The sequence below is a fragment of the Acipenser ruthenus genome, chromosome 22, assembly GCF_902713425.1.
Source record: "Acipenser ruthenus chromosome 22, fAciRut3.2 maternal haplotype, whole genome shotgun sequence".
NCBI lineage: Eukaryota > Metazoa > Chordata > Actinopteri > Acipenseriformes > Acipenseridae > Acipenser > Acipenser ruthenus.
Window position 1 is genome coordinate 15,054,978 of NC_081210.1, and position 20,219 is coordinate 15,075,196.

The 20,219-nt window shown below is 41.3% G+C and overlaps 1 protein-coding gene across 3 annotated transcripts in view; it reads right to left on the reverse strand.

Annotated features, from left to right (window-relative positions):
* Window positions 1-11,874: 11,874 nt before the first annotated feature.
* Window positions 11,875-20,219, reverse strand: part of LOC117431429 (protein phosphatase 3 catalytic subunit alpha-like) — a 372,740-nt gene continuing 364,395 nt past the window's right edge. For 2 of the 3 annotated variants that reach the window (XM_034927041.2, XM_034927043.2), the window contains exons 13-14: window positions 14,529-14,576; window positions 11,875-13,381 (exon numbers count right to left, since the gene is read on the reverse strand). In XM_034927041.2, coding sequence (XP_034782932.2) covers window positions 13,203-13,381; window positions 14,529-14,576 — 227 coding nt within the window. In that variant the 3' untranslated portion in view covers window positions 11,875-13,202. The remainder of the gene's footprint in view (window positions 13,382-14,528; window positions 14,577-20,219) is intronic. The other variant, XM_034927042.2, reaches the window with a different exon arrangement.

A 20,219-nucleotide genomic window follows, 5' to 3' on the forward strand; every position in this document is an offset into this window, starting at 1 on the left:
TCATTTTTTCAATACTGCTGAAAACCAGAATTATGTGGGGCCATTTCCTGAACCCATTTACTATGGTGTTCAGCAAATGATGTCTAAAGATCGTGATGACTTTTACAAATGGTATGATTCGATTAAGATGGGTGTTTTTAATTTCAGAGACGAAATGGCATTCTACTGCAAAAATGATGTTGAAATTTTGAAAGAGGCATGTATCAAATTCCGGACCGAGGTTTATGCAATAGGGCAGATAGACCCCTTCCAATGTACCACCATTGCTTCACTGTGCATGGCTATGTATAGAAGTAAATTCATGCCTAAAGACACAATAGCGATCATTCCTCCCGACAATTACAGTGAGCAGCAAAAAAGCTTTTCAAATGCCTCGATACAATGGTTAATGTATGTAGCAGAAACTGAAAATGTTTTCATTCAACACGCTTTAAACTACGGAGAGCTTAAAATAGGCCCCTTTTTCTTGGACGGTTATGCTGTGATTAATGGTAAGCGTACGGCTTTTGAATTTGCAGGGTGTTTTTTTCATGGTTGTCCCTTGTGCTATGATTCGGCCGATGTAAACCCCTTAAGCAAAGTATCGTGTGGTACGATGCATCATCACTTTGATGAAAAGATTGAAACATTGCAAAAGGTTTACGGGATGGAAGTCAGAGTTATTTGGGAACATGAATGGAACACCCTGAAAAAACAACCTAAAGTTCACGATTTTCTGATTCGTTCTGATTTTCCAGAACGCATAAATCCACGCGAGGCTCTGTTTGGGGGACGTACAAATGCCATTACATTACATTATGTGGCCCAAGAAAATGAAAGGGTGGAATACTTTGATTTCACTAGTTTGTATCCGTTTGTTAACAAAACAAAAGTGTATCCCGTAGACCATCCTACTGTAATTTACCATAATTTTCAAGACTTGAGCCAGTACTTTGGCTTGTTCAAATTAACTGTTCTGCCTCCTAGGGGTCTTTATTTCCCTGTACTGCCAGCCCGCATCTGTGGTAAATTAATGTTTACCCTCTGCCGCTCATGCGCGGAAACACTAAACCAGACTGGGGTATGTAATCATACCTCTGGAGAAAGAGCCTTGACAGGGACATGGTGTAGTGTAGAGGTAGTTAAAGCTCTTGAGAAAGGTTACAAAGTGTCTAAAATACATGAAGTGTGGCATTTTCCTCAGAAATCTGACACTCTCTTTACAGGTTACATTAATAGTCATCTCAAGGGGAAACAGGAAAGTTCAGGATACCCTGCTCATTGTACCGATGAGGAGCGTAAAGAGCGTTATATTGCGGAATATTTTCAGAAAGAGGGGGTTCAATTAGATCCTCAAAACATTAATGTTAATCCTGCTAAAAGACAAATCTCCAAACTATGCCTCAATAGTTTGTGGGGAAAACTAGCACAGAGAACTAACCAGCTCTCTACAAGCTTGGTAAAGGATCCTGACCAGTTTTTCCATTATCTCTTTTCAAAAAGATATCAGGTTTCGCATTTTTGTTTTGTAAGTGATACTGTGGCTCAGGTTCAGTGGCGTTACGCTTCTGATACCTATACTCCCACAGGTAATGTAAACGTATTCATAGCGGCGTTTACAACCGCTTACGCACAGCTAGAGCTCTATAACCTCTTGGATCGTCTGCAGGGTCGATGTCTGTATCATGATACAGACTCTGTAATCTTTGTCAGCAGGCCCCAGGCTTGGCGTCCAGAACTAGGTGATTATCTTGGTGATTTAACTAGCGAGTTGAAGCCGGGGGAATACATTACAGAGTTTGTGTCAGGGGGCCCTAAAACATATGGATACGTCACAAACAATGGAAAAACATGTCTCAAAGTAAAGGGGATTACCCTAAACTATGAGAATTCCAAATTAATTAACATCGCTTCATTAAAAGACCTTGTACAAAACTTTGTGAATCATGATAGAAACACCCCTGCAGAACATATCATGATTCGAGGCTCCCAGATTCACCGCAATAAAAAAGAATTTCAATTGGAAAACAAACCACTCCAGAAAACCTTTCAAATAGTCTACAATAAGCGAGTCTTGCGTTCTGATTTCACATCGATTCCTTATGGGTACTGAAGAAGGTTTTGATATTAGACTATCTGTGCCTTTTGCAGCTATAATATCGGGACCCTCCAATTCAGGGAAAAGTTATTTTGTGAAGCAGCTTTTAGAAAACTCTCAACAGATCTTTTCCAAAACCCCTGAGAATATCATTTGGAGTTATAGTTGTTGGCAGGGATTATACAATGAATTGGCCCTTAAATTTAAAAATATCAAATTTATTGAAGGCATACCAGATTCATTAACCGATGATAATTTAATGCCTCCTAACAAAATCAATTTACTCATTATAGATGACTTGATGGAAGCAGCTAGCGAAAATGATGAAATACAGAAAGCTTTTACAAAATACGTTCATCATAGGAATTTATGCGTACTGTATTTGGTTCAAAATTTGTTTTTTCAAGGAAAAATGAGCCGCACAATAAACTTGAATGCCAATTACATTATTCTGTTTAAAAACCCTCGAGATAAACTTCAAATCAACACACTAGCCCGTCAGATGTACCCCGGGAACTCCAAGTTTATCTTAGAAGCGTTTGAAGATGCGACAAAAAAACCCTATGGTTATCTTTTAATAGACTTAAAGGCCCAAACCCCTGAAGCATTTCGTCTAAGAACTGGTTTATTTACTCCTGATTGGCCTGTTGCGTACATCCTGAGAAATACCAAATCAAAACACCTATAAGCGACCGGTTATTGCTCTAAAACTTTTATTTATCTAGGCTTTGCAACAGCGCAGCATGTCGGCTAGAATAAAACGTAACCTCCATCTCTTAAAGAGCATAGTTCATAGCTCTGCTCATCAGAGAAGAGCAATTTTACGAAACGCCTCAGACGATTTTATCAAATCGATTGGGGAAATTGCCTTAAATGCCTTAAAGGGTCACATCCCCTTAACTTCGAGTCAGTTAAACACTCTCAAAAAGCAGCAGCGTGTTATAAAGAGCCTATGCAATAAGAAGCATTCAATTAAAAAGAAGAAAAAAACTGTGAATCAGAGTGGTGGTTTTATCAGAGCTTTAATAAGGATTGCATTGCCTTTTTTATCAGGACTCTTATCGCCTCAAAGTTAATTTGTAAAAATGACTCACTCCCAGAAAATGTTTCTGATACCCCAGCATCAACTCGATAGACTCAATAAATTTCGTTCCACTTCATGATTGTGTCCCACTTGTTGTTGATTCTTCACAAAAAAATTACAGTTTCATATCTTTATGTTTGAAGCCTGAAATGTGGCAAAAGGTCGCAAAGTTCAAGGGGGCCGAATACTTTCGCAAAGCACTGTATATATATATGTCTTTACAGCAATAAAAATATTTATTCACCATTTACAATGTCATAAGTTTTTTTTTTTGAAGATTAACATTCATAACATTTTTTAAAATCATGATGAGTCTTGACACACTGCACGCATGAAAATATATTTATACAATTCTGTTTTTTAGGGTTAGACATACAACGTATAAATTGGGACACCATCAGATCATTTTTGTTTAAATCAGAGCTGTAGAGAGCTATAACCTCAGGGTAAGTAAGTCCTTTGGATCGATGATGTACAAAGAAAACACAGTGATGGCCGCATGTCGTGGTCATAAGACCTTGTAGAGGCTGGTTATTGTACACTGTTTGTTTGACGTTGTTGTCTAAAAAGTTTGAGATAGTCTTAGGAAAATAAATAAAATCTGGAGGGTTACCGTAAGAATAAAAAAACTCTCCCTGTCCCTCTTCTTTTAGATAAATCCCTAGCCAGTGTTCTCCCGGATAATTCTGGGGGTCCGTGTTGACAATGAGTATTGCAGGCAGTTTTTTTATTTTTCCTTTAGGTAGTTGATCACTAGCTAGAACCCCATAAAAATACTTTGCAGTCAATGGGTTGCTGGTTAGCAGCGCTGTAAGCTGAGTGGTATTCATTTTAAAAGGATCAATGTTGTATCAAACTTTTCAGTAATCAAAGAGAACAGCTCTTTGGTGGGAAACCTCAATCACGTTCTCAAAAACAGCATATACAATCATATTCACCGTCTCTGGCAGAGCATTGGCAAAACGCATTTCAAGGCGCATATTACCATTTTTCACTAAGGAAAAATGATCTCCACATTCTTGATCAGGGGTCAAATCAAATGCATAGAGCGTATAGCCTCTAATAAAGTCTGACCTATCAATTATCAGCGGTTTGTCTTTGAGATGTCTACCCGTGGCTTGTATTAGACTGTAATATTCCCTGACTGGGTTGTGTCTTGCTGTATAGTGGGGTTGTAAAGGTTTTGAGGGGACTTGTTCACCATCGACGTACATAGCTATAAAGTTCCCAGCAAAGTGTTTAAAGTTAAATGGGTTTTTAGCGTAGGAACCACTAAATGCGTCATTATCTGTTAAACCAATAACCACAAACTTTGGTAACTGCCTGTCACAAAGACGGCCAGAGTGGGTGGCGTCAGACCAGAAGCAGGAAGGAATACAGAGAGACTTGGGGTTTTGGTATAGCTGAGCGCGTGATCGCGCTCAGCATTTAATAAACAGAAAATAAAAGGTTTTAAACACAAAAACACGGGACACGGCACTACACGCCAAAATAAAAAGACAAACAAAACGGACTACACAGACAAAACACGGTGAGCAGATTTACCTATAATAATAATAATAATTATTATTATTATTCTCTTTACCTCCGTCTCCAATCCCGTTCTCCACTCACCGAACACCTAACCCCGACTGCATGCTACGTGTCTCTATATATACTGTTGTGCTGGGATTCAATTACTAATTAATTATTCACTTGAATCCCAGCACGTGAATTAATTCTGTGCAACCCCGTGCTCACATACTACATTTAACCAGCACGTGAAGTGATTTGTGCTCTCCTCGTGCCTAAATACAAATCTACACTTTTTAAATACACGTGAAACACAGACCCGTTTATATCCCGTGTACCAATCTCTATACACCAACATTAACACACGCACGCAACATACAACATATAACACACAAATGCACACAGGGGCGGGGCACATTGCCACACTGCCCCAGAAACAAATTCTCCTGATTACAGACCCTACTCCCTCTAGGAATACTAAAAACTTTCATAGACACTCTATCAATAGGATATCGGGCATTAGAGGTCATCAAGGCCTGAGCTTGGGCAATTCTGACCTCAGGGGACACTTTTACTTTTTTAATATAGAGAGATGCTTCTAAAATTTTAAGTTTGAACTCTTCTGCAGCATCAGACATTAAACAGAAAGTGTCATTGGCCCTCACCATTTTAATTTTCAGGTCAATCCCATTCAGCATGAGTTTCTCTTGAAAAAATATATCCGCATGCAGAGGTCCTAAAAGTTCAACAGTATGACTCATTCTGGTAAACACATGCCGTTTAACTAAACCTTCATTAGCCCCTGCAGGATCAGTCTCATCCATATGTCCTGGGGTATCTTTGTAAAACAAGCCGGCAGTGAACTGTGATTCTAGAGTGTCCTTACTAAAGTTTAGCATTGCTTCTATAATGCTCCTGTAAGGATAAGTATTACTGCTTTGACTGATTAAGCGATTTCCTAAAGTTACATCCACTTGTGAAAACATGGTAGCTACAGGGTAATTGATAATACCGACTATACTGCCTCCAACTAAATCGGAGCCATCAGCCCTAGTAATTTTGCATGAAAGTCTTAAAAGAGTATTATTCAAATCAAGATAATCTTCCCCATTTCCCGCTATGTAAAATTCGATGGGGGCCGTGTCAGACAAGGCAGACAGGGGGGGAATTTCCACATAAAAGTTTTTTTCAATACTTGTCTGGGTATAAGGTATAGTAAACAGATCCAATTCTGATTTCACACATTCTTGAGACATATGATGTACCAGCGTCATGATTTAAAAGATGTTTCTCTTTTTCGCTGTTCTGGGGGTCTTTGGTTTCTTACTCCTTCTCCGGTTACCGTTACTAAATGACCTCAATGTAGCTGGTTTAGCCTTTTTGTGTGGATGATAGCGAGATCCTGGGGGTTTGCCACGTTTTCTCTTGTATCCTCGGGACATCACCATCAATCCCTACCCTGACTGGCTCTTGTTATGGCTATGAGGGTTATGACTTGTTAGGACATTTGACACTACGTCACTAACAATATTTTTAGCTGCTGATTTAAAATGAGGTTTAACTATTTCAAAACCCCTTCTAAGTAACGGTAAAGCTTTTCTGAAAAGACTTCTAAAAATACCCCCTATACCCGCCCCGTACATTACTGGAGCTCCAGAAAATCCAGGCAATCCATTACCAGCTTGATTTTTGTAATAATTAATATAAGGATTGACATATCCATTAGGGCCCATTTTCAATTATGTGTAAAAAAGAGGCTTTACAGGTCGGAAATGCAACTTCACTACAACCTTCCCAAAACGGAATGGCACTAACTTGTTTTGGTCCGTCTTAATTTGTATAGTTAACGTGTCAAAGTTGGTCTTGCTGAGGGGCACGTAATGAGGTCTGTCGTAAGTTACCGTGATTATATCGTTGTTTTTGCCTTTAATAGGAACGCATCTTAGAAGAGGCACGTAACTATCTCCAATGGCTTGATGTGTAATGATATCAGTATAGACATACAGGGTATAAAATCCCGCTCTGATGTCGGCTGGGTAGTTGGTCCTCAAATAAGCAGAATACACTTTAGCCTCAGTAGGGCCTAATAGTCTAATAGTTTCACCCTTTATAGTCTCACGAAATCCCAACATTTGTCCGAGATGTTCTTTGGTAAAAATCATATATGGTTTTGTACTTTTTATATAAATTCGTCTTTCTATAGGTTTATAGACTAATTTCAAATCATTATTATTTTGTTCATCGGGAGCCTTGTCACCTTTCTGATCTAGTCATTTTCCGAGCAGGACATCGTTCATGGTCGTTATTACATCCTGAAGGGTCTCATAATATCCTTTTGGTATAGTATAATCACGTTTTATCGCATTTTCTATATCATAAGTAATAAAAGTGCTGTCTTTAAGGCTTATATTATCCCAGGTATGGGGATATTGAATCTCTGCTAAGCAAACTTCCCATTTTCCCGGTAGATTCAGTGTTTTAACCAATTTGATAGTAAAATTGGATATTGCGTTTTTAGGGAAAACATCCTGTGAAGCGTTACTAGGCAGAGTTACATAAAAAGAGTCTTGAGACATCTTGAATAATGTTTTAAGTGTAATTAAATACAGTCAGTTCTTGTTAACTCTTTAGATCCACCACCTGCTGCTCTGCGACCCAACTGTTAAATTTTTCAGGCCAACCGGCCCATTTTATAAGATAAGACTTTTTACCATTTTCCTTTTTCTCGGCAACTATCTTCTCTATCCTAAACAGCCTATCAGTCTTAACATTTATTTTCTGTAATTCTGGTTCATAAAAGGTGCCCATTATAGGCTCTCCATCATAATCACATAGTTTATACACCGGTGGAAATCTTGTATACATTCTGTTATAGTAAAAATCTCTGATGTAAACGTCTGTTCATAGCCTTTTATAAAGGGAGCTCTTAACTTTGAAATTCTTACGCTGTCACCGACGGCAAACTTAAACTTTATATGTTTAGGGCTTTTCTTCTTAGAGTATAAAGTTTTAAACACTTTAAATTAATTATCTTCATTAACTTCTGAAGGTTTCATTTGAATACTACGGTGGAAGGAGTTGTTATATGCATGTACCATTTCTTGTAGTTTATCCATATACTTATGCGTGTTAAAAGCGGTGAAATATTTCCACATTCTTGTTTTAAGAGTCCTGTTGTATCTCTCAACAATAGATGCTTTTAGTTCATTCCCCGTGGTAAAGTGTAGAATATTATGTTTTTTTAGCATGTTCTGAAATGCTTTGTTTAGAAATTCGGCCCCTTTATCAGTTTGTAGTTTTTTAGGTTTCCTACCAGCGCTGATGATCCTCTTGAACGCCTCTGTCACCGTCTTAGATGACTTATTTTTCAAAGGTAAGACCCATGCATATTTGGATAAGATATCTATACATGTTAACAAGTACTTATAACCTCCATTTTCTTTTGACAAGCTAGACATATCCACTAAATCAGCTTGCCACTGTGTGTCGATATTAGATACAAATACAGTGTTTCTTTTAAAGTTTATTTTAGAGGGCTTATGCAACGTATATGAGTCTTGCTCTGATAAAAAGTCAGTTAAGACCCTCTCAGAGACTTTAGGTCCATCAGACCTCAGAGCTCTTTGAAGAGTCTGTAAACCCCCTAAACCTCCAGGATTTGAGGGATCGTAGTATATTTTTTTCATACGCTGGTGTGTCATCTTTAACCAAAATAACACAACTGAGAACAATATGACTTTCAAAAAGTTTTTATTCAAAGGTTATCATAACACTTCAGAGACATGTGGGAATGTCACAAAGACGGCCAGAGTGGGTGGCGTCAGACCAGAAAAGGAATACACAGAGATGGTGGTTGTGATGATGAGCCGAGTGCAATGGCTGCACTCAGCGTTTATTAACAAATAAAAAGGTTTTAAACGGTACACAAAACAGGACACGGCACTTGACGCCAAAATAAACAGACAGACAAAACGACTAAACACTTAACAAACGGTGCACGGAGACAAACAGACACGGTGAGAACAAACACTTTACGTTTACGTTTTTACTGCTTTAACTCTCCTCTCTCTCTCTCTCACCCGTTCTCCTCTTCCGAACACCCAACCCTGAGTGCAAGAAATGTGCGTCTATATATACTATTGTGCTGGGATTCAATTACTAATTAATTATTCACTTGAATCCCAGCACGTGAATTAATTCTGTGCAACCCCGTGCTCACATATTACATTTAACCAGCACGTGAAGTGATTTGTGCTCTCCTCGTGCCTAAATACAAATCTACACTTTGTAAATACACGTGAAACACAGACCCGTTTATATCCCGTGTACCAATCTATACACCGACATTAACACACGCAACATCCAACATACAACACAGATCACACAAATGCACACAGGGGCGGGGCACTTTGCCACAGGGAAGTTCAAAAGTTTTATTCACAGTTTATCAAGAAGATTAGGACATTTTAGAAGAGCTATAAAGTTTTTACACAAACATTCATGATTAGTCACTAAATAATCCACGACATTTTGCACAACTATCGATATAGCTTCATCTCTTAAAAACCTGGCCATGTTATAAAAACATACATCAGTCACATAAGCATACAAAACAAGGATATGTGTGCATTTGCAATCTTCTATTTCATCAAACATTTTAGGTAATATATTCATTAAAAATGCATTTAAGGGTTTACAGTGTTTTACATGTGTAATTACCAACTCTGACCATTCTTTAGTATCAATATCTTTACGGATTAAATCAGTTACACTTTTTAAATTGCTGAACATTTTTACATTTACGGGGATCAGGTTTTGAAAGAGTCTCTTGCAAGCCACTTTCTCAGCTAACTCAAACAGCAGCCCCTCCATGGTTTTCCTCAGTTTTGCTGGAGTCTGGACGTTCCCCATTTTCAAAGTCACAGGCCCCGTAATATGCTAATGGAGCGCGCGGGTTTGTAAAACTGCGATGGTAGAAAGCTTTGGTAATTTTGTTAACAATGTCTCGGGCCTTGTCATCCAGGGTTTCTTGTAGATGAATCAGTCTAATGCTGTGTTCTGGTCTTAGCTCTGTTAAAATATCTTCCACCAGTTTCTGAAGTTTTGTCAAAGATGGATGAAAATTGAAACAAGCTAGAGCTTTAGCCACCAGAAGTTTCAACCACGGGACGTGTATTTTTTCTAGTATTTCTTCAAAATGTTGATCAAAATAATTGGGGGCCGCTTCAAAAAGGCAGCTGTGTCTCAGCTGGCTCGGGTGGTCAATTTCGCAACCACGGCAATTTTTCACCATATCATGGTCAATGATCACTTCCAATAGAGAAGCCACGAGCCCCATAGAGATCTTTAATACTTTTTCAAAAGAGATGCCTAAGCCCCCATCAACGTCATCAGACTCTGCAGGGTTGAGGAGCGGGACATTTTCAAAGTCTTTTATAAGCTGGGTCATTTCTTCACTGGTCCAATCCATCTCATGATCGCTAGGTTCAAGAACGGCATTTTCAGAGAAGTATCTAAAGTTTGCAGAAGCCATGATGTCAGACTCCTTCAATCAAAAGGACATGTGGGGAGCCCCTTTAGTATGCTCCCCAAGATTAGGTTTCGGCCTATGAGGGTGTTGACGCCTCAGGCACCGTGGGGGATCCTTTGAGACGACCTATCAGAGATCCTTGAATGGGTGGTCCTTGAGGCGCCGCCCCTAGAGGCGTTTTCAGAGTTACCCTAATACATCTGCCCCTCTCTCTCATTGATGTTTGTTTTCAGTTCAGTCCACCGAGGAGGTTGTACAGTACACAGACGATCCTTGGGAAGAATGCTTGAAGGCCCCATGCTTGGACTCTCTCTTGAAACTTTTTTACAAGCCGTGGTTTCTTCTACATCTGCGGAAGGGCTAATGTGCATTTTTTTAAAGGCTTTTATAAGTTCAGACATTTCCCGATCCTCAAGATCCCCTTTCTCTGAGCAGCAACTAACAACGGAATGAGACATCTTGTGTAACACTCTAATAAACTCCCCAAATATTTTCCTCCTTTTTATAAGGTCTGAAAAACATGCCCAGACATGCCCCTTTAAAAAAAACAAAAACCCAACGTAGTCTCCATCTGTTCAACCTTTTGCTCAAACACCATACCACCTTGATTCTCTGAATCCCCCGGTAAGCTTAATACTTATTTTTTTATTTATTAATGTTTTAAGAAAAACTGTTGTGTCCGAGTGGTTAAGGCGAAGGACTTAAGATCCTTTTGACTCAATTGTCAGCGTGGGTTTGAATCCTACCCACAGTAATTATTTTATTTTCATACTCTTTTACATTTATAAATATTTAATGTTTATAAGCACTTGTAAAATACAAAGGGTCTGTTTTATATATATATATATATATATATTGTGACAAAGTTAGTCCTTCTTTGCGTACTTTGTTCACAAGTATGAGCGGGGACAACACAATAGACACAACAAGTGTAAGTTTATTTTAAACAGGATGTTACCTGCGTGTTTATTTTCAAGGGAAGTCCAATAATCAGAGTTGTAATGTTAATCCAGAGTGTGCCAACAATCAGGTAGTCATCCAAAATAGGGTCAAGAAAGCCAACAGGGTTATCCAAACAGTCCAGGGTCATACACAATATTGCAATCCAGAAATCAATAGAACACACAGAAATCTTCTCAACACACAGCACCAAACTCCTTCTACTCCCCTCTCACTATGGTGCTGTCAGTTTGCTCCTTTTATAGGGCTGGTCATTACCCTTGATCACCTGCAGGTGTGCTGACATACCTTAATTACCTGGTAAGGATCCTGGGTAGTGTAGTTTGTGGTGGGCGACCATTTTGGAAACTGTAGTCCTATTGGGACCTCCATTTTGTGAACGGACAAAGTCCTAACAAAATCTCTGCCCTCACATATCTCCCATTCAGGACCATGCCCTGAGGTTTATCACAATATATATATATATCAATACCAATATAAAATCCCCGCCCCTCATTATATATTCATAAATTCATAAATCCACGCCCCCTCATTATATATTCATAAATTCATACCTATAAGGTCAAAAAAAAGTTAAAAGGGTCATAAATTAGACTTTTGACATAAGCTATAGTAATATTACTACTTGTATTGTTACAGTTTCTAAAGCAGCTTCATTATTACAGTAGTGAAATAAATCCTATTGCTGAAAGAATACAGAAATACCATTGATTAATTCATGCATATTTTATTCAAGAGTAAAAAAAGTGTTTTCTTCCCATAGGGCATGCTTACAATGTCTGTGTTTAAGAAGTCAAATGCGAAAACTTAGGTCCAGAAAAAATACAAGAAAAATTGCCACAAGTTAAAGTTCCATGAAATACCTTTTGAAGTAAACACATTTGAACAAAACAAGAATCATAAAAGAGTGGAAGAAAATGAACAGTAAGCTTAAAATTGTTTAAAGTGAGGCACAACAGTGTGCCTCAACCTGTGTTACATTTTAATAAACCATGCGATCATGCATTGGCAGCCAAAAATGTTGCTTTTCACTGAATATGTTCATTCACGCCTATTGAACACTCCTGTACAGGAACACAACATAAAAATACAAGTTAGAATTAACAGTTTAAAATAACTTCAATACCTGTACAGCAAAAAAAAAAAAAAATTACAAAGAGAAGATAATAAAGCAGGAAAAAATTCAGAATTACCATATTGAAACACAGCACAAAGATAATTGCACATATCAATAAGAAATGTAACCGCATGCATAGATGCGTTCCATAGATGCGTTCTATAGATGCTGTACAAATTATTATTATTATTATCATTTTAACAGTATGGTCAATCGGTCTGCAAAACATACTGTATGCATTTTTAATTACAGGCAAGTGATAAATGAACAGGCAGTGTATATTGTGCAGGTAGCAACAGAAGTTAAATTGCATTATTTGCTGATTCTTAGCAACATTATTGACAGTGGCTTATTAAAAGGACTATCAGCCTTCCAGCAGAGTAAACAAATTGGGGGCAGAGAAGTTGTTTTACAAAACATCATTTTCAGGTAAGATTCATTGTAAATCAAAATTGTACACATTTTTTTTTTTATATAATTCTTTATTCTTTAGTAATACTAGTAGCAAAACATTTTAAACAGCAAGATAATTTGTAGAAGATGTTTTATGAATTAAACCTTTACTTAACATTTAAAATATAAGTGCCAAAATACAGTTAATGCACCCACAAATGCATCCTTATGAAGCAATTTACTGAAGTACATAAAAGGACGAAATCATTCCCGTATTTCTTAGGGAGTGAAGAAAATGCTGCTGCTGCCTGAACGCATTTCTTGCTGGAATTTGTTCCCCTTTTTTCCTAAAAGCGGTAAACGTCACCCCTAAGTAGTTAGCTCATATTCTGTCTTCAAAGCAATAGACTTTCAGCTCTCTAAAACGGGGTGGCTTTTGAGAAGGTCTCATTTCAATTGAAGCAGAATATTGCATTGGAGATAAGAGGCTTCACTGTGTTGGTAGAGTTGGTGCAGATGTGAGGAGGTCTCACTGTATGTTACTGTTGTCATCTGTCCCGTTCGACTCTGACATGTTCATCTTGCCCATCGAATGGCCCACATTGTTTACTGTGTCCTTCCTGGGAGGCATCCTCTCGTTGACACGGTCCAAGCCCTTTGCTTCCGCAAAACTGTTGATCTTGTGCTGGGGGGAGAATCCTCGGACTGCTTCAGGAAAGAGGGAAATGAGAAGACAAGCAGGTCAGGAAGTACACAAGTACAGCTTGTAGTATTAAAACATCACCATGACCTCCAGCCATGTTAATAATGTTCCCCATAGTAAAAGCATTGCAAAGCGTAATTAAGCATGTTAAAACATGGGCTAGTATTGGTAAGCATGTGAAACCCAGGGAGGTATGGGAAATCATATTACAAACATGGCAAACCATGGGAAACGATGCATAGTATAATCATAAGAAAAGCATAGACAACTGCTAAATTACCATACAAATGTACTTTGGTAAACTTGTATAAAGCCCATTAATATATCAATTGCATCTTAGAAGATTAATAAAGCAGTTTAAAAAATTTCCAAGCCGAACATGAATCTTCTAAATAAGGAAAATGTGTAGATCGGCTGCTAATTTGACAGGCAAAAATAGTCCAATAGGTTGACTAGTCTCCACTTTTCTGTCCTCCCTTTTCCCCCAAAATTACAAATCTTTGTGTCATATTCTTCCAGTTTTTAAAATAAAATAATTGTGTAGCTTTAATTTTCAAATTAGGGGAATGTAAATCAAATATGTGTAACTGATGTGACCTGTCCAAAGGTTTGTATCCTAGCAATGCACTCATGTTGGCTACCCCTACTGTACTCGCATCACTACGTAATCAATGTTTTAACCCTGTAGTGCCCAGGGCATGTTCCTCTTCCTATTTAATGCCTATTTTCTCAATGTCAAATATATTGGACACTGGGCAGCAAAGGGTTAATGCAAACTGGCAATGGGAGATTTCAAACTGGGCTCTAATTGAATGCATCGATTCACCAGTATGTAAACTTGGCACATTCATTGCATGTCTACAAACAACAGTATTGCAAATTACAGGAGCAAGAAAAAAAAAAAAAGAATTTGCTAAATCTTTGAAAATCATAGGTCTTATTTTCAAAGCATTTCCTACATTCTAATTAACTCATGTTACAAAATGAAGTACAAGACATATTGAGTGTGAAATAAAACTTAGTTGCTTGGTTTTAGTTTTGAAAACTGAACAGGTGAGATAACGAAGTTATGAAAAGGACTAGCATGTTCAGCATTAACACAGAAGCAGGTACAGAGCATCACTTCACACAAGACACTGCACACAGTCTTACCTTCACCGTCCTCAGGTGGCTCAATGGCTTCAATGGCTTCAATCGTAGCTGTGAAAGAAACAGAAATGTGAGGGGCTTTCAGAAACATGACATCGTAGCTTTAAATGAATAGCTATAGGAAACAGTGTTTAATGGAATAATCTACAAACGCATGCCTGGTAGCAAGAATGATAGAATGCTAACGAGGAACCAACTTCAGAGTGTGTAACTGAAGTAAAAAGCTTTGTGAAACTCTTAAGGGGTGAGAATCAAGTCTTTCAACCCCATTCCTGTACCTCGTATTAGTATTACAGTTGCACCATCCCCTTTCACATCACTTCTCTTACCTTGTTTTTTTACTGATCACTCTATAAAGAAAGCTGCTTGCTTCTTCCTGGTACCTTATCACATCCTGTGTCAGCCATGGTGCACCACTCAGCCTGCCCCATGGCAGTGAAACAACAGGAAGTGGTAGAGTTCCAGGAAGCAGCCATTTAAACCTTGCAATTCCGCATATCCCTCATTAAGAAAAGCTTCTTCTTATTGTCTTACTTAGATTTAATTTCCTTTGCTGCAGATGAGTTTTAGTCAAAACATGGCCTATCTATTGTTCAGGCTTCAGTAGGTTTCAGACTCCCTCTTGTGGTCAAAGTTAGCTACTGTTTTTTGTTTCTTTTTAAATGTTTTCATTGACAGCAGTGTAAATGTTTTCATTGACAGCAGTGTAAATGTTTTCATTGACAGCAGTGTAAATGTTTTCATTGACAGCAGTGTAAATGTTTTCATTGACCGCAGTGTAAATGTTTTCATTGACACCAGTTTAAAAGAGAAGTGAAACTGATACCGGTTGGGTTTTTCAGCACGAATAACAAGTCACATCTGTAAAACTCATTGGGACATATTTTCAAAGCCTTTCCTCAAGTCTTATTTTTTTTAAAGGAGAAAAGTAATGTAAATGTTACAACATCAGAAACAAGCACCTTGAGCTAACGTTGGCATAAGGTTGGTATGGATGGCTGACCGTCCCAGTCGGGGAGCTGGGGCCTGATTCACAATGCGCTCCTCAGCATTTAGCAGCTTCTATCCAGCATGTTTCTATCTGATTCACAATGCGCTCCTCAGCATTTAGCAGCTTCTATCCAGCATATTTCTATCTGATTCACAATGTGCTCCTCAGCATTTAGCAGCTTCTATCCAGCATGTTTCTATCTGATTCACAATGCGCTCCTCAGCATTTAGCAGCTTCTATCCAGCATGTTTCTATCTGATTCACAATGCGCTCCTGTGGCAATGTTCTCCGCCCCTGTGTGCATTTGTGTGTTATGTGTTGTATGTTGCGTGCGTGTGTTAATGTTGGTGTATAGATTGTTACACGGGATATAAACGGGTCTGTGTTTCACGTGTATTTAAAAAGTGTAGATTTGTATTTAGGCACGAGGAGGACACAAATCACTTCACGTGCTGGTTAAATGTAATATGTGAGCACGGGGTTGCACAGAATTAATTCACGTGCTGGGATTCAAGTGAATAATTAATTAGTAATTGAATCCCAGCACAATAGTATATATAGACGCACATTTCTTGCAGTCGGGGTTGGGTGTTCGAGAGTGGAGAACGGGTGAGAGAGAGAAGGAGAAATAACTTTAAAATATCAATTGCTATTACGTGCTGGTAGGACCAGCACAATACTTGTTTATTTAAAACTCACCGTGTTTGTTTGTGTGTCTGTCCGTGCACTGTATAGTCCATTTTGTTTGTCTTTTTATTTTGGCGCAAGTGCCGTGTCCTGTGTTTTTGTCTGTTCCAACCTTTTATTTTCTGTTCTGTTATTAAATGCTGAGCGTGGTCACGCTGTGTCTGTCTGTGTATTTCCTGCATCTGGTCTGACACCACCCACTCCGGCCGTCTTTGTGACACGTGGTGTCCTAGTGGGATCTACAGCGCCTCCAGGACTCAGGCCAGAGCAGGAACAGCATTTTTGGATTAAAAAAAAAAAGAGAGAGAAAAAAAAAGAGGGGGAAAAAAAATGGCAGAAGACGCAATCAAAGTGCGGGACTGGATGCTGGAAAATGCTGGGCTGGAGGCCCAGTCTATCCCAGTAGTCGTCCAGTTCCTGCGGTTTATGGACAGAGAGCGATGGGAGGCATATGCAAGGGAACAGACCGTAAGCACCTGGGAGGAAGGTGTGGGGTTGGTCCTCAGCTACCTGGAGGCAATTATAAGTGGAACAGCAGCCCAGGTAGCAGGTCCACCAGCAGAGGAAGAGTACCTGCTGTCCCCATCTCCACCAGCAGAGGGTGAGTACCTGCTGTCCCCATCTCCACCAGCAGAGGGTGAATGCCTGCTGGTTTTGCCTCCACAGCCCAAGTGGGAGGAGCCCGAATGTCCTACGCCTGAGTGGGAGGAGCCCGAACGTCCTACGCCTGAGTGGGAGGAGCCCGAACGTCCTACGCCTGAGTGGGAGGAGCCCGAACGTCCTATGCCTGAGTAGGAGGAGCCCGAACGTCCTACGCCTGAGTGGGAGGAGCCCGAACGTCCTACGCCTGAGTGGGGGGAGCCCGAACGTCCACAGCCCAAAAGGGAGGAGTCGGGGCGTCCACAGCCCAACAGGGAGGAGTCGGGGCGTCCACAGCCCAACAGGGAGGAGTCGGGGCGTCCACAGCCCAACAGGGAGGAGTCGGGGCGTCCACAGCCCAACAGGGAGGAGTCGGGGCGTCCACAGCCCAACAGGGAGGAGTCGGTGCATCCACAGCCCAAAAGGGAGGAGTCGGTGCGTCCACAGCCCGAAGAGAGGGAAGTCGGGGCTTCCACAGCCCCAGGACCCAAGCTGCCAGCAGAGGGAGAATGCCTGCTGGTTCCACCTCCACCAGCAGAGGGAGAATGCCTGCTGGTTTCCCCGTCAAAGGCGGAGCTGCACCAGTCCCCTGCAAGAGAGGCAGAGCAGCACCAGTCCCCTGGAAAAGGGTGAGACTACACGCTGCTCCCACCTCCATCGGCAGGAGACTACACGCTGCTCCCACCTTCACCGGCAGGAGCAGAACAGCCGGAGCTGCCTCTGCCTCCGCCACCTACACCGGCAGAGCAGCCGGAGCTGCCTCTGCCTCCGCCACCTATACCGGAAGGAGCAGAGGAGCAGGAGCTGCCTCTGCCTCCACCACCTCCAGGAGCAGAGGAGCAGGAGCTGCCTCTGCCTCCACCACCTCCAGGAGCAGAGGAGCAGGAGCTGCCTCTGCCTCCACCACCTCCAGGAGCAGAGGAGCAGGAGCTGCCTCTGCCTCCGCCACCACCACCGCAAGGAGCAGAGGAGCAGGAGCTGCCTCTGCCTCCACCACCACCACCGGAAGGAGCAGAGGAGCAGGAGCTGCCTCTGCCACTTCCAGGAGCAGAGGAGCAGGAGCTGCCTCTGCCTCCACCACCGCCAGAAGCAGAACAGCAGGAGCTGTCTCTGCTTCCCGTACTTCCACCACGGGGAGTACGGTGGCCGGAGCCCCAGAAAGGGGAGCTGTCGGCCACGAAGAAGGGGGAGGAGGTCTGGAGACCACCAACCCCAGCAGCAGTTTCGCTGCCGGAGATCGTGGGGGAGGTCCGGAGACCTGCTCCCACTGCAGCAGTTTTGCTGCCGGAGATCGTGGGGGAGGTCCGGAGACCTGCTCCCACTGCAGCAGTTTCGCTGCCGGAGATCGTGGGGGAGGTCCGGAGACCTGCTCCCACTGCAGCACTTGTGCTGCAGAAGAGACTGTGGCCGGAGCCCCGGAAGAGGGAGCTGCCGGCTACGAAGAAGAGGGGAGGTCAGGAGACCATCCCCCAAGCAGCCTTTCCGCTGCCAGGACTGCCCCTGCTGAAGGAGTCAGTCTGGGAGCTGTCAGCACGTTTGCTGACAGCATGGCCAGTAGCAGCCTGGCTACTGGCAACATTGCCACCTGTGGGCCCCTGGAAGCCTCCCTTCCCAGCCCGAGACTTTGGCCTGGACTGCTGGATTTTTAAGGGGGGAGGTGGCCGTTGAGGCCATGTGTGCTGCGCACAAGGGGGGGTATATGTGGCAATGTGCCCCGCCCCTGTGTGCATTTGTGTGTTATGTGTTGTATGTTGCGTGCGTGTGTTAATGTTGGTGTATAGATTGGTACACGGGATATAAACGGGTCTGTGTTTCACGTGTATTTAAAAAGTGTAGATTTGTATTTAGGCACGAGGAGGGCACAAATCACTTCACGTGCTGGTTAAATGTAATATGTGAGCACGGGGTTGCACAGAATTAATTCACGTGCTGGGATTCAAGTGAATAATTAATTAGTAATTGAATCCCAGCACAATAGTATATATAGACGCACATTTCTTGCAGTCGGGGTTGGGTGTTCGAGAGTGGAGAACGGGTGAGAGAGAGAAGGAGAAATAACTTTAAAATATCAATTGCTATTACGTGCTGGTAGGACCAGCACAATACTTGTTTATTTAAAACTCACCGTGTTTGTTTGTGTGTCTGTCCGTGCACTGTATAGTCCGTTTTGTTTGTCTTTTTATTTTGGCGCAAGTGCCGTGTCCTGTGTTTTTGTCTGTTCCAACCTTTTTTTTCTGTTCTGTTATTAAATGCTGAGCGCGGTCACGTGCTTAACCAAAACCCCAAATCTCTGTCTGTGTATTTCCTGCATCCATTTCCTGCATCCATTTTTGGTCTGACACCACCCACTCCGGCCGTCTTTGTGACAGCTCCTCAGCATTTAGCAGCTTCTATCCAGCATGTTTCTATCTGATTCACAATGAGCTCCTCAGCATTTAGCAGCTTCTATCCAGCATGTTTCTATCTGATTCACAATGCGCTCCTCAGCATTTAGCAGCTTCTATCCAGCATGTTTCTATCCGATTCACAATGAGCTCCTCAGCATTTAACAGCTTCTATCCAGCATGTTTCTATGTGTTTCACAGACAATTATGTGACATTTTGAGACCGAAAACAAAGAGAAGCGCGCTGTACCAAACACAATACAAGTGTCTGTAGCTGTTGTATTTTACGCATGGGTGCAAATTTAGGTGATTTTCATGGCCTTAAGAAGGCAGTGGCTTCATGAATTATTGGCTGTGTTTCCCACAGCCTTGGCAAGAGAAATATAGAAAAATAGAAAGCACAATTGAAAGATGTTTTGGGCTAATGAAGTCCAGATTTCAGTGCTTAAGTAAGTTTGAATTCTGTGTTTTCTGTGTGCACATACAAAACCAAACTGTTTATAAAAGACAGAACTGTCCCCTTGTGGCGGAGTGTCCCGCCCCTATTTATTATTATTTGTATTTTTGTTTGCGGCGCGGGTAAAAGCGTGGCGTCTTTTATTGTTATATTTAAAAAACCCCGTGAGGATGCATGGCTGATCAGCTACTGATTATTTAACTAGCTGACAGTCATGCATCCTTACCAAACGCGTGCAGACTCTGGCCGAGGGATAATAAGATAATTACCAACTAGTTAACCCTCGGCCAGAGTATATAAACCTGCAGCTCTCTGCACTTGTTGTTGGGTGTACAGAGGAGAGTACGGGGAGCGGAGAGAGCGAGTCACATTTGGAAAAAACAATTGCTAAAACGTGCTGGATTCTCCAGCACGACACTTACTTGTTTGTTTGTTGATTCGTTTGGCCCTCGTGCCCTTTTGTTTTGTGTTTTGTTTAAATATTTTGTTTGTTAATAAATACGCTGAGTGCTACTGCACTCAGCTTCACCCGCCCA